Source organism: Hypanus sabinus, chromosome 6 (genome assembly GCF_030144855.1).
Source record: "Hypanus sabinus isolate sHypSab1 chromosome 6, sHypSab1.hap1, whole genome shotgun sequence".
NCBI lineage: Eukaryota > Metazoa > Chordata > Chondrichthyes > Myliobatiformes > Dasyatidae > Hypanus > Hypanus sabinus.
Genome location: NC_082711.1, coordinates 98,348,117 through 98,364,038, shown reverse-complemented (window position 1 = coordinate 98,364,038; position 15,922 = coordinate 98,348,117). Strand labels below are relative to the sequence as shown.

Below are 15,922 nucleotides of genomic sequence, written 5' to 3'. Positions count from 1 at the left end.
AACTGGCCTTGATATTGCTGAAATTGCTTGATTTAAGATTTGTAGCTGAAATGTTTCTAATAAATCTCTTTCTTTTGGCTAGTCTGTCTTTCCAACTTTCCGTTTGCCATTCTGCAGACATCCTTTTTTTTAAGAATTAACTGCTAATCCAGTCATTTTTTAATGCTAACTTGCTTTAAGACTCTTGGTCTTGGCAGCCTATAATTAATGCCCATCCACTATGTTTGAATAATTCCTATCCACCTATATCCTGGTTCAATTTCAAAATCTACTACTCATTTCTTTGCCAGTACTAGAAGTTTAGCTGGAAATGTGTCTTCTTGCACTTTCTAAACAGATTACAAGGGTAAATAAAAACATTTCCTGTGTCCTGGGAACCCATGGTTATATAATAGGCACAAAAGGGACTAGTATGACAGAAAGAAGTAGGAAGAAAGCAGAGGATAGGAACTGTAAGTTCTAGTTGGAACAGGAGAGCAGATGTTGCAGAGCAAGGACGAGACACAAAAAGGGAGAAATGGAAGTGAAGGGACAGCAAAGAGGGGTAAACAAACAATGTTGAAAAGACTATAGAAGAGATATTATTCACAATGTCAATACTGCATCACACCAACTAGTGGAAAGTGCAATCTGAATGCTCACTATTACTCCATCTTCCAATGCCCACCAGGAAATAATAGAAACAGGGGGCAAGGCAGTGAAGCAATGCATATATTAGAGGGGCAAACAGAGGAACAAGGTGCACATACAAATAAAAACACAGAATAGGTAATAATTACAAATGTATACAATTGAAGTAGGTGGACATTTAATTAACTACCTCATATTTAAATAAACTACCTCATTACATAGATTTAAAAAATTATCAGAAAACATTTGTAAGAAAGAAATTATTTGTGAAGTACAGCTATGACATGTTTTAAATGGAACCAAAATTCAGTGTTTAATGGTTTGTCAAAGCACACACATTTCTAACCACAACTAACCAAAATGGTATTTGCAGTTTGAATGTGGGAAGAGCTTTCCTAGCACAACTTTACAGCAAAGACAACATCACTGTTTGAACAGTTCCCCTTCACTTCACCACTGGCATGTAGAAGTGCAGGAAGGCAAAGGAGTCCAAACCAAAATTGGACCACCTCCCCAGATCTCCCATAGCTATTTGCCTGAAAGGTTGCATGATACACAGCATATTGCTTTGCAAGGAATCATTACAACCTGTAATGAGCCATGTAACATCTTATTATCAAGATGCCAATGTGGTGCATTTTCTTATAAAAAGCTTGGGTAAGAGCTCATTATTTAGCAAAGGGCTGCTTTCAAATCCAGACCTCCAACAGTAAGTGGCCATTTTTATCCTGGCATTTCTTAATACAATTGATACATAGTGATATCTGGAACGTGACACAACTGTGCAAATTTTTAAAAAAAATACACAGTTTAATAAATAGAGTCACAGAATTATTGTGACACTATTTAGGTGGGTAAAGCAGGAAGGCCCTGAAAGTTAGGAATAACTGTTCTGTACATCTCAACTGTGGCCAAAGTTTCAGGATTAATCACACTTAAATATTTGCTACATACACATTTGGCACATACGTTTGTCACTTAAAAATTAAGCATTAACAACCTGGCCATATCACTTGTTAACATCTATGGCCCATGAACACATTCCCCGATCTGACCTGGGAAGACTGCAAGTGTCTGGATGGAATGCAACATGTTAACAAACAAACTGGAGTCGTTTCAAAGGTAATTTATGGAAGTACAGATCTACAGCAGTCACTTTCAAATCTGCCAAGAATAAAGCTGGCTAACAAAATGATTTCATATTGAATGATTTACTATTTAAGACCATCAAAACATAAATCTGAGGCAATGCAAAGGCAATTTTAATCTCTGCCCAGTCCATGCTAAGTAAAGTTCACCATATAGTATATCAGTGCAAAGAATCTCATTTATAATGGCTGGGAACTTTCTCTATGATGAGGGCATAAACTGAAAGCAGAATTGTCCCATAAAGTTTTCCAGGATGGAATTGCTCAGATAAGAATTCAGACACAAACACATGATTATTGCTCAAGTCCACTGAGGTTTCAAAACCGTTAACTTTCCAAAGGTTCCTTATAGGTTATTCCAGTGGGTAATTAGCAGATACGAAAACCTCTGCAACAAATGACTTTGTAATAGTAGTGGAAATTGGAAAATGGTCATCTGATCAACTTAAAGATGCTGAATTTTAAAGTTGTGCTTTAAGTCACCAATTACAAAAAACATCAATCAGATCCATCACCAAGGAAACGCACAGTACAGCAAAAGACTAGGCAACTCATCCTTTGTGCTTCTGCCAGTTTTCCTCAGACTGAGCTGATCTATACCTCCACTCTTATTTACTAATTTTAGTCAGAATCCTGAGGTTCTTTCCAAACAAAAATAATTCAGTCTCGGCTAAACTCTGACTTTGTGCCTTATTCTGTACTCCCTCAATAAAAAAAGGTGACAAGATATCTGAAGCTAGAAACAAATTTCAATAACTTTAGATGCCTTGTTGAGATTATCCTTCAATTTGCCAAAGCACAAAAATATACCCAACTTATCTTTGAATGATCCATTTAAGCAATGGTATCATTTTGGTGGAATTGGTAACCCATCTCCAAAGCCAACATACTTTCCTGAGCCAACATACCGAAAATTCAATTGAGCACTCATGTTAAGAATGATTAGTCATCTATATAGTTAAAAATAAAATTTTTATTCAAACCCCTTACCACACTTTCCATGAATCTCACTTTAAAAATAACAAAACATTCTATTGCAAAGTCAAAAACTCCTATCTGTCTCTTGTGGTATGGCTAGGTTAAATGTTAATAACCCATCTTCTAACAGGCTGGAAAATTATCTTTTGTGACCAAGTGAATAATTATGAATTGAATGAAAGCTTGCTGCTGAACAGATAAGAGTGTGTTAGTGGTATAGTCACAATTTATCAAATAGGATGATATGATAAAGCAGATGTAAAACACAAAGTAAAAATGAATAAACGTGATTAAGCAGCTCTTTATCCAAATATTATTACAATATTATCTAAATACTCAAGACCATAAGGTGCACTAAATATCATGGAATCTTCAGTGTTTCAACAAGGGCAATCACTTAATAAAGATTAATGGGAATAAACTCTGGAAGTAGCTGAAGTGATTGAAAACAATCTTCATAATTACACAAGTAGAGATAGTTTATTTATTTATTGAGATACAGTGCAGAATAGGCCCTCTGGCTACTGAGCTGCTCCTCCCAGCAACCTTAACCGAATCAGGACAATTATAAGTTCGTCTTTGCATTCTCACAATCCATAATTAGCAAAAGAGCAAAATACTGTTTAGGAATGTCTGTTTGGTTATATAGCAGTTCCACTGAGGAAAGGAAAATTAAAATAATCACAGTCTTAATCTTTCTTGTCATATTCATCCATTTGCAATTGATTCCTGCAGTATCAACTCTTTTTCCCCTTTCTCCATTGAGCAATATTCTTACCCTTCCACGCCACCTTCCTCTGCAGCCAAGATGAGCAAGTCTCTTCAAACAAACTGAAAACTCTAGCAAGAACCTCACTTTGTTTCTTACTGCACTCCAATCCACTATTACCTCTTACTCTCGCTTAACCTTTCCATTCTCTATCCCACACCACCCACTGCCAGCAAGTAAATCATTGGTCTTCTTCACATTTCACAATTCATAAGATCAGTGTCTGAATTTACATCCTTGCCCATATCCTACCTCAGATCAAGGCCTTTCACTCACCTACACTGACATAAATTTGATCGTCTAACAATCTTAAAATATTCCACCTTTGGCTTAGCCAGTTCCTCCAGCCTAATAACCCTCTGGGATTGCTGAATCATTATTTTTAGCTTTTATATCCTACATTCCAAAATAATCACCCCCCCCCCCCCCCCCGGTCTCCTCCATTGTGTCTATCATTTGTTAGCCCTTTAAGATTCTATATTCAGAGACTGACTAGCACAGAATGCACTCGTTAGCCCAAAAAGTTCATTGGGAAGCTACAGCCTACTCTAATCAAGCTTCTTCAGCAATATTTATCATGTAAATTTCTAATCCCTTTTCATTCAGATCTTGTCCATCATCCTCTTAAAAGGCATCTACACTCTTTCTCCAAGTCCACCTCCTCACCAATATCAGGCAAAGGAATTTCCCTCAGTTTCCTATCAGATTTATTGATTTCTGTTTCATGCTGACAACCATTTTGTTTACAAGTGGAAGTATTCTGATTGTATCTGTTCAATGGAAACCTCTCATAATCTGAAGATCTTTAATAGGTCACTCCTCTATTTTCTTTTCTCAAGAGTAAAATGCCAGTCTGATCATCCTTTCCTGATGTCACATTTCCAACATCATCCCTTCGCCCGTTTCAGCATCCTCTCCAGTACTTCCATATTCAAGAAATCTTTATAATATTAAAATATATTAATATTATAATATTAAGATATCCTTATAATATTAAGAGGGGAATTAAATACAGGACTAAATTTATCTCACCGCAATTAGGCATGGACTTGGGAAACTACACTTAAAGTTTTTTCAAGGGTTTTGATTCTCTTGCCTAAAGGAGGATGTACTTTTCATAGAAGTACACCAAAAAATTACTAGCCTGGTTCTAGCAATGGCAGATTTGCCATACGAGATGAGAATGAATAGATTAGACCCAAATACTCTGCTGTTCAGCAGACTGAACAGTTGCTTTAATGGCCTTTTTCAGTTTCTTCTCATCATTATTATTTTTGAAACATAGTCACTTCAATGAAACTGAGACACCAACATTTCTTCAAAACAAAAAATGTGATGACAAATCAACAATTTTTCTTGGTTACTGATTGAAGTAAAAATACTGATAAAGACGCATATATCTTCCTGAGAGAAAATACGTTATAATATTTTGTTTTAATTCTGCTCTAAAACTTGGCTAACTGCATCAACTGTAACTATTAACATTTTGTTCTCTTCAGTCTTACAATGTGTTTTACTTCTCAATTCTCTGAGCTGCAGGATTTCAACTGATAGTTCCAACATCACCCGTGACAAGAAACCAGGGCACTTTCCACTCATTTTCATTTCCTCCCTCCAGCCAATCACACCACTTCAGAACCACAAGAATGGGCAGTGGTTCATTTTTAGTCTTATCTACAGATCACTGTTGTGGCATCATAACACCAAAATCCACTTGTCCATCACTACCCTCACCCATAACCATGGAAACTCAGATGCATTGCCTTTATTAAGAGAGTTGCAAATACCTTAACAAACATCAGAAAGATCAAAGCCAAGTCATCACGAGTGAATCTGCAGATGCTGGAAATAAAAAAAAACACAAAATGCTGGCAAAACTCAGCAGGCCAGGCAGCATCTATGGGAGGAGGTAGTGACGACGTTTCGGGCCGAAACCCTTCATCCCCAAATTCACCTCAATAGATTTCACTTCAGTGTAACAAATTGTGCAGAGTCCCAAATTCAACCATGACTCTTGCCCATATTGAACATGGATCTTCATGTTTCTCTCATATCTTTCTTTCACTTGCATCTCCCTTGCCCTTCCAAACCAATACAATCCATTTTTATCCAACATTTGTGTCACAGCCTTCAGCTGCTCCAGACCAATTTTCAGAAATCCTTTCTATTTCTTTCTTGCCAATTTTAAAACTTTTCCTACAAATCCATTCTCTTGTCCAGCCTCTTACACCACGAATGGCATCAATTCTTTTTGTTTCCATCTTGTGGATGTTTACCCACATTTAGAGGAACACAATAACAGATACCAAACATTTAACTGTGTGATCCCCTCCAAGTAGTTTCTGACCGCTCAGAAACAGGCTCTTCAACCCAGAGAGTGTGCTCCAACTGAACACCCACCTTTCCACTCCAGCAATTCTCCCCACATTTTCCAGAATTCTCCTCAACCTCTACCCTCATTGTTATTTTAAGGCTAATTTACAGTGGCCTACCAATCTGCACACCTTTGGGTTACAGAAGGAAACCAGAGTGCCCAGACTTCCAGTCTGTATGCAAAGTGCATGTTCTCTCAGTGAGCACATGTGAAACCCATGTGGTCACAGAGAGAACAGTTCCACACAGAGAGGCAAGGATTGAACCTACTGTCCCAATGCTTTTTACTCAACAGTTCTATCTTCTTACAACTACCTTCACCTGACCATCCCTAACCAAATTCAGATATATTCTAGTGCCAAGCAGAATTTATGGAATTCTCAAATTTCTCAGACAGCAACATCTACAAAATCTTAAAGCTCAAGATGAAAAGAGGCTCAATGTGGAAAATCTGAAACTTCTTCAGCCTACAAAATGCAATCAGTATCATCACTACATCTGTACAATCTTCTTTTCTTGTGGACGACAAAACTACTCAGTAAGTCACATTCAAGTTCAAGTCAAAGTCCAAGTGTAATGCCATGTGACTGTACATATATACAATCAAACAAAACAACGTCCCTCTGGACCACAGTGCACACACAAAACACGAGATAAAAGATCAGCACAAATATGTTAATAAAATATAATTCAATGTGCATGTAGCATGCAGCACAGTAAACAGCTCACCGTCCTAGTAATGAGACCTCGGTAATGGCAGGGTATTCATTAGTCTTACAGCCTGAAGGAAGAAGCTGTTACCCAGCCTGGCAGGCCTAGTCCTGATGTTCTGTACTTCCCCCCAATGGTAGAGGGTCAAAGAGATTGTGGGATGGATGGTAGGAATCCTCTACAATGCTTTAGACATTTCATATCCAAAGCTCCTGGTATATGTCACAAACAGGGGTGAGGGAGACCCCAGTGATCCTCTCACTGCTTTTTTATTATCCTCTGTAGGGTCTTGCATTCCGATGCCTTGCAGCTTCCATACCACACAAAGATACAGCCAAGCAGTGGTGCTCATGTAGAAAGTTGTTAGAATGGGTAGAAAGGGGGTGGGGGGAGCAAGAAGCCTTGCATGCCTCATTCTCCTCAGAAAGTGCCCTCCTGACAAATGAGGTGATGCTGGGGGTCCAGGTTAGATTGTTACATGTACCCCAAGAAACTTGGTGCTCTTCAATCTCTCCATGGCAGAGCCATTGATGTGCAATGGAGAGTGGTCAACCTGTGCCTTTCTCAAGTCCACAATCATCTCTTTTGTTATGTCCACATTGGTACATGGGCTGTTGTTCTAACACCATTAGACAAATCTCTCGACCTCCTGCCTGTATGCTGACTTATCATTGCTGCTGATGAGGCCAACCACTGTTATATCATCAGTGAACTTGAAGATGTGGTTTGAGCTGGATCTGGCAGCAGGGTTGACTCAGCAGCGTCAACAGCCACTGACGGAGCACACAGCTCTGGGGAAGCACCAGTGCTCAGCATGATGGAGCTTGGGATGTTGCTGTCAACTTGGATAACTTACCCAGAGAGGGGTATTGAGTCCCAATCGAGGATAGTATACCCACCAGCCTCTGAGGGATGATTGTGTTAAACATCGAGCTGAAGTTGACGAACAGCAACCTGGCATTGTTTTCAAGGCGGGACAGGACCAGGTGGGGTGGGAAGAAGTTACAGAATCATCAGTATACTGGTTTGAGTGGTAAGTGAACTGGAAAAAGCCCAATATAGCTGGAAGGTGGGATTTTATACGATCCATTACCAGCCACTCAAAGCACTTCACGATTGTTGAGGTCAGCGGTACCGGGCAGTAATTGTTTAGGCCAGTCACGGATTGCTCAGAACAATTCAATAACTTTGATAGAAAAAAAAACTGACAAAAATGATATCCACATTAACCTGCGTCTTATCTAACTACAGAGTAATTTCATTACAGCAGACTGCGCTCAGCTATGTTCATTTCTCTCCTTCACATTACACAAATATTTATCCCCTCCACTTCCGCCACAGAACAGATATCCTCTTACAGACTACATTGAAATGTAAGCAAAAATAGTGCAATTGCTAATGACAAATGCATCATGTTCAGCTGCCAATCATTGGTAAGAAAAAAGTAAAATGAGGCCCAGTGGATCCCTTCAGGTAAAACATCATATTCTTCAGCTAATAATCACAACATATTGCATCAAATATAACCTTCTGCATTTTTTCAGAATTATATATGTGAAGGTCCCTAAAACTATATTTAAAGTTTTTCAATATTTATTACAGAGTATATGCCAAGGAAAAAACTCCTAAATATCAGAAGGCATCCATTTCTCAAGTTACCTATACATTTTCTAAAGTTGTTACAAAACTAGATGCTACTCCATGCAACTGCGTGACATAAACAGTTCTTTTTTGCAAGAGTCATTACAGTAGGATCCAAAATGTTTTGAATTTTGCAGAAATAGAAAAATGTTCCAGACTCTGAAAGAACTAATAACATCCTCTGTCTTCACCAGCCAGTCTAATGGAACACCACATGGACATCCACTTTGGTTGCAGAACAGGAAAACAGATTATTATTTGAACTGTGGCCGATTAGGAAAAGGGGAGATGCAACGAGACCTGGGTGTCATTGTACACCAGTCATTGAAGGTGGGCATACAGGTACAGCAGGCGGTGAAAAAGGCAATTCATAGCATGGCATTCATAGCAAAAGGATTTGAGTACAGAACAGGGAGGTTCTACTGCAGTTGTACGAGGCCTTGGTGAGACCGTACCTAGAATATTGTGTGCAGTTTTGGTCCCCTAATCTGAGGAAAGATATTCTTGCCATAGAGGGAGTACAGAAAAGGTTCACCAGATTGATTCCTGGGATGGCAGGACTTTCAATATGAAGAAAGACTGGATCGACTAGGCTTATACTCACTGGAATTTAGAAGATTGAGGGGGGGGGATCTTATTGAAACATATAAAATTCTAAAGGGATTGGACAGGCTAGATGTAGGAAGATTATTTCCGATGTTGGGGAACTCCAGAACAAGGGGTCACAGTTTAAGGACAAAGGGGAAGCCTTTTCGGACCGAGATGAGGAAAAACTTCTTCACACAGAGAGTGGTGAATCTGTGGAATTCTCTGCCACAGGAAACAGTTGAGGCTGGTTCATTGGCTATATTTAAGAGGAAGTTAGATATGGCCCTTGTGGCTAAAGGGATCAGGGGGTATGGAGAAAAAGCAGGTACAGGGTTCTAAGTTGGATGATCAGCCATGATCATACTGAATGGCAGTGCGGGCTCGAAGGGCTGAATGGCCTACTCCTGCACTTATTTTAAATGTTTCTAAGATGCATCCATGGCTTGGTTTTATGTAGGTTCATACCAAACAGATTAAAAATGCATGCATATGTGGTCAGTTTTTTTTAAATTACTTTTAAGAAAGAAATGTGTATTGTTGTACACTGGATTGCTTCCAACTCATTATTAGCAACAACAGTAGATTCATATGTTAAATTGGGTGCCTTATAATGGTTCTCAGTGCAGCTGCCAATTTCTTCCCTTTACCATAGGTGGCATTATTCCAATAAATCAAACTGTACTGTCTTAGCAAATATAAAGCATATGGCTGTTTTCTCTGTACCCATAAAATTCTGATTGAGTGAACTGCACTGAACTACATAAAATTTAAAAGTTGTATCTTGCATTTATGTAGTGTCTTTGACAGGGGAGTATGTAAATCAAATAGATGACTTTTAAAACATCATGTCACTTCATATTTAACAGAAAAACAAACACACATGGAGACTTGTACAACCAATTACCATTGTACCTTTAATAACTGCATTTACGTCAGACTTTACAAATAAGGGCTTCCTTTACGTTTATCAGGCAGTATGGAGACATCAGAATAAATTTCCTTCCTTTCTCTTTCTGTTAAGTAGAACTTGGGAGCTGGGTTGCAAAATGGCAGTAACTTCAACAACAATATGTCATGGGCCAAATTTAGATTTTGAGTTAAAGGCCCAAAAACTGACTAATATTATGTGACTGAGCAGTTTAACAATACATACTTGCGAAATTAATTGATAATGGAAGTTCCAAAACTCTGCTGTCACAAAATGATTTGGGACGTTATTCTAGTTTAACCCCACACAAACAAATCTTTCACTTGTGGTCAGGTTTACCAACAGAGAGCCTTCAAAGTGACAAAAATAAACAGGTTTAATTTCCAGCCAAAATCACAAAGTTGAGGAGGCATATTATGAAAATTGAACAATTCCCATTTCACTGTTACTTAAGAAATTGTTCTGCTTACAAGCATAAAGGAAGTACAACTGACAAAAATATTTCTAAAAACAAGTATGGCAGTAATTCACATACTTTGTGTACAAAAAGATGTGATAAAGGATATATGTCACATTAATCATTAAATAAATGTAATTTACTTAAGCACTTAAAGTGTCACAAATAACCAATCCTGTACCCACAAAACTTCCCCATCTCCACATAGAAGGGAGTCAAAGATATCACATGTAATATTTTCGAAGGGGGAATTGAATGATAATGATCACCTCTTAAGTATTTACTTCTTCTTTACCATTATCAATCCTACTAAAAATAAGGTCAAAATCACTGATGGTTTTGTAGATGTTCATAGCAAGAAATCATCACGAGTTTATTCTAAGTTATAGAAGTTTACATGGGGAAAGCGAATACAAACGGCATCTCCCCCCCCCCCCCCCCCGAAGCAGTATTGCATAAATCTGATATCTTACTATCTTTGCTGAGTGTGTTACAAATTACTGAACGAACATACATTTCTTCACCACTAATGAATCCTATTGTCTAATATTAGTTTCTTCGAAATTTTAACAGCTGGAATATTCATTATGTTAAGAAACATGTTTTGTGTTGTTTTATTCGCCAAAGCTGATAGTCTGATAACTGTATCGCACACACTACCGTTTTTGTTTTTTTTTGGTGGGGGGGGGTGCTGGTGTGGGTTTAGATTTCAAGAGTACGACGTTTACTTTCAGCTCCATACCTGTATTTCAATAAAACTCATGTCTGGAGATGCCCGTAGGTTTTGTTTATTGAACAGTTAATTTTTCAGCGGTGGGGTGGTTTCCGACAGATTCTACCTGAATGTTTTCAATAGTTTTGTCTACTGTAACACAATCAACAACGGCAAAAATCCCAAGACAACTCATTCGGTCTAAATGTAAAAAGTACAGAGCACAAAATCACCAATAACTATTTAAAAAAATAACTGCCGAACAACAAACTAGAGGAAATTATGACCTGGCGAGATCAGGAGGTACTTTTGTAAACACTGAAGGAATAGATGGCAAAATAAGAAAACAAACAAGAATGGCAACAAGAACGAGACGCTTCAGAGACAGGAACAGTTGGCAGAAGCGGCGCTGTAACTTCGCCGGCGACTCCGGGGCACAATGTTTCCAGGAAGAGCGAAGTGACACTCCTTACCTCTTCTGAACTGGCTTTCGCCGCTTACGGCTGGCGTAAATACTGTTTGAGTTCATCTGGGAAAACAAGGGCGCAGGAACCTTCTCTCTCCCTCGATTGGGAATGTTCGCTTCTCTTGACCCCCCCTCCCTCCCTCCCTCCCAAGATCTTTGTCTTAAAAGTAATTCAGCGGGGCTCCGAGGAGCGTGGCAGTCAGTGGGCCAGAGCACAGGTTAATCGAAGAAAGACGACTGAAAAGCGCAAACTCCGCTTCTGCTTCTGCTCACACACACAAGCTTCTTCCTTATTAGACAGAGACGGGGGAGTGGGCGGGGTTGCAGAAGTAGCTGTGGCTGCTCGGTGGAGCACCAGCGCCGGGGAAGGAGGTTGGGTTACGGGCGGCAGCGAGCACGAATCAGCTCCGCGAAGGACGGCTGGGCTGCACCGACCGCCTCCGCTGCTCTTCTCTTTAAAGTGATTGAGGGAAAAAAGTGGGGGGGGGGGGAGAGAGGCTGGCCTGCCGTCACATCGCCTCTGCCTTCCACCAGCACAGGGCCCCCCCGCTTTTCACTGCGTCGGCGAGCTCGGCTTCTCCTGCACCCGGCGGCGATTCGTCCCCTCGTCCCGGTCCGATCCGGACACGGTCTGGGGAGCGGACTGGCTCACGCTATCCGCACGGACGGTCGCTCACAGTGTTGCAGACGCCACTGGGGGTGGGGAACCGTCCTCTCAAGGCGGAGCACTCGGTTAACGTGCCCTTTGCTCCTCAGAGCCCGCCCAGGAGCCCTTGACAAGGTCAGGTTTGTTTGTGAGCCATCGTTGAAATCTGATTGCGAAACAAACAGCAGCAAAATTGTGGTGCTTTCAGGAGCTGAAGAAAGAATGTAACAGTGTTACAGGGATAAAACCATGTAAAAGTAGCTCAGATAAATTAATAGAGCCTCTTCTCCCCCTCCAGCCTCCCAATTTTCCCAAATCTCTGAAATGCACTTTTGACTCCCGAATCCGCTTGCGTATTTCTAAGAATGGTTTGCTTGAATTTCTCGGATTCGGTACCAATCAGTCTCTTACCAAAAGCACAAATAACTTCCCGGGTGTTTGCAACATTAGAAACAGTAATGGGAATAGGCCGGTTAGTCCCTTAAACCTTATTTGTAAAATTGTTTCTAATCCTGGCCCCCACCACGATCAATGACGCCACCTTCACGGTTTCACAGTTCTGGGAGGTAGAACATTACCGAGAATCATCAGCCTTTGAGAGGAGAAATCCCCCTCATCCTAATTCTGAAACTATGCCCCTTGGTCTCAATAGCAACAATCAATTAAATGTCCTTTCATTGTCCAGTTTGCCAATACATACACCATTAAGAACATCTCATTCTTGTAAGCTCTGAGTACAGTCCCAAATAGCCTGACTCCTTCCTCTGAGGAATTGCAATCGGTGATGTAACTGCATCTAAGGTTGTGTCATAAAAGTATCATGCTAAATGTCAATCTTATAAATAAAATAAATTTTTAAAATTTGTGCTAATATTACTTTGTGTTGTGTGTGAGTTAAATGTACTGTGTTGTGCACCTTGGTCCAGAGGAATGTTGTTTTGTTTGGCAGTATACATGAATACAGTGGTATGACAATAAACAAACTAATTAATCTGCTCTACACAGTCCCCAATGCAAGTATATAATTTTTTAAGTATATAGACCAACATTGTACTCAGTACTCAGTATGCCTTTGTGAAGTTGCATCAAAACTTACCCATTTTTATAATCCATATATCTTGCTATGAATGTGAAGCTGCTTGCATATCAATTTTTTGTACTTCATATAATCCATTTGTATCTTAGCATTTTGTGGTCTCATTCTATTAAATAATAACAATGGTATACCAACCTTGCCGTGCTTTTGAACTTGTCTTATGTCTGAGTTCTTTGTCATAGTTGACCACTCAATCCTACTCATACTCAATTCTGCCATTACACAACTGGGAATAACAACTACACTTGCTTAGTTTCATTCTTAACTATCCAGTTGTGTCAAGGAAATTACCCTAAATGGTGTCTTAAACCCATACAATTATGTTTGGTATCACTAAAAGTATTTCCTTGGCCCTTGTTTCTCATTTACATGTTTCCCCCAGATATCAGCATGTTAAAAAGTCTCCACATAAGTGTGAGAAATACCCATATTATCATCACTAGCATATGTCTCAACTAATATCTTCATTTCTAAATTGTCATACAGATTGATTAATATTGAATAACAGACAACTGAAAATTTCTTACAACTAAATTTCTTGCAGATGACACAAAGCTTGGTGGTGGTGTGGATAGTGTGGAGGATTGTCAAAGATTGCAGAGAGACATTGATAGGATGTAGAAGTGGCATATGGAGTTCAACCCAGAGAAGTGTGAGGTGGTACACTTTGGAAGGACAAACTCCAAGGCAAAGTACAAAGTAAATGGCAGGATCCTTGGTAGTGTGGAGGAGCAGAGAGATCTGGGGGTACATATCCACAGATCCCTGAAAGTTGCCTCATGGGTAGATAGGGTAGTTAAGAAAGCTTATGGGGTGTTAGCTTTCATAAGTCGAGGGATAGAGTTTAAGAGTCACGAGGTAATGATGCAGCTCTATAAAACTCTGGTTAGGCCGCACTTGGAGTACTGTGTCCAGTTCTGGTCACCTCACCATATGAAGGATGTGGAAGTATTGGAAAGGATACAGAGGAGATTTACCAGGATGCTGCCTGGTTTAGAGAGTATGCATTATGATCAGAGATTAAGGGAGCTGGGGCTTTACTCTTTGGAGAGGAGGATGAGAGGAGACATGATAGAGGTATACAAGATATTAAGAGGAATAGACAGAGTGGACACCCAGCATCTCTTCCTCAAGGCACCACTGCTCAGTACAAGAGGACATGGCTTTAATGTAAGGGGTGGAAAGTTCAAGGGGGATATTAGAGGAAGGTTTTTTACTCAGAGAGTGGTTGGTGCTTGGAATGCACTGCCTGAATCTGTGGTGGAGGCAGATACACTGGTGAAATTTAAGAGACTACTAGACAGGTATATGGAGGAATTTAAGGTGGGGGGATATAAGGGGGGCAGGGTTTAAGAGTCGGCACAACATTGTGGACCACAGGGCCTGGACTGTGCTGTACTATTCTATGTTCTATATGTTCTATAAACTTTGGAAAGACTTTTGCCATTGTAGTGTGAGGCTGAAATGATGAAATTATTCGTCACTTAGCTGTTAAATGGAAAAACATTAGCCTACATGTCGACTTCAGGAAATCAAGAAAGTTTGAACAAGATCCACTATTTATAAACAGTAAAGCAATGGAAAAGGTCTCCAGCTATAAGTTCTTGGGTTTGAACATCACTGAGGAGCTCTCTTGGACCACCAACACCTCCTTGATAGCAGGGAGGGCTCAGCAGCACCAATACTATCTTAGGAGTTTAAAGAGAGCAAACCTGCCCAAAAGCCACTGGTAAACATTTACTGATGTGTACTCAAGAGCATACTGAAGGTAGGAGCAATTTATCTCTTCAGTCAGTCTGCATTGTAGTTTGCATTAAGTTTATTCATTATGGGTTACGGTAAATTGTCATGTGTTTTGGGGTAATGTAGAAGCAAATGAGTACAGTCACATATTCACAGTTCATCCTCATTAGTTTAGTTGGGGGATGATGAGCCAGGGATGAATATTTTTTGTTGACTGCTAATTACTCCCATTTCAGTTATTTCAGTTATTTTGCTAATTCTATGAACTTGTTTACGCTAGCTTCACTTCTTTCAGTTATTTCACTATCACATTAGTTTCTTCATTGCTATGTAAGATTGTTCTTTGCCAGTTTCCTAATAAAGGATCAAATGTATTTCTTTATACTTGGAACTCAGTTATTTGGAAGAGCATCATACAGCGTCAAGTCCCTTACTCAGTCTCTCAGAAATTTTGGTTTGTTTTCCAAGTAACTGCTACACTGACCTGTTGCATGGCGGTATGGTATACTAGCTGCGACGAGATTGAACAGAAGGCACTTCAACAAGTGATCTGGATTGCAGATAACGCCACTGGAATACAAATATCATCTACTGTCTAGGGAAACTGTCTACAACTCGTGCAGTCTACTGCGGGCTTGCAACATTGGGATGGACTCATTCTGCCCCCATTCAACCTTATACTATCCAGCAGGCGATACAAAAGCATTTCTGCATAGACTTTCAGACTGAAAACGGTTTTCTCCCCATGGCTGCCATGCAATTAAACAATTAACCTACTCCCCCACCCCCAGACTTACCCATATTCCATAGGCAGCATGGATAATCTCTAAATGTAGTACGTGGGTTTAAATTTAGCAGCTACACCTTCCTTTGATTTCAGATCTCTTAGTTGTTTTAAATTTCAATTTTAATTCTTGAACTTATTGTATTATAACATAGGCATGTGCAATACTTGAAAGGGCAGTCATTGCTTATAATTTTTGAGTTGTTTGTGTTTGATTCAATTTTAAGTTAGATGTCATTCTAAGTAACTTAG

At 39.7% G+C, this 15,922-nt stretch overlaps 1 protein-coding gene across 1 annotated transcript in view; it reads right to left on the bottom strand.

Moving 5' to 3' along the window:
- LOC132395716 (aryl hydrocarbon receptor-like) overlaps positions 1-12,846 on the bottom strand; it is a 186,136-nt gene extending 173,290 nt beyond the window's left edge. Inside the window, exon 1 of the mRNA XM_059972662.1 lies at positions 11,409-12,846. Within this exon, the coding sequence (XP_059828645.1) occupies positions 11,409-11,464 (56 nt within the window). The 5' untranslated portion in view covers positions 11,465-12,846. The remainder of the gene's footprint in view (positions 1-11,408) is intronic.
- Between the last annotated feature and the right edge of the window lie 3,076 nt (positions 12,847-15,922).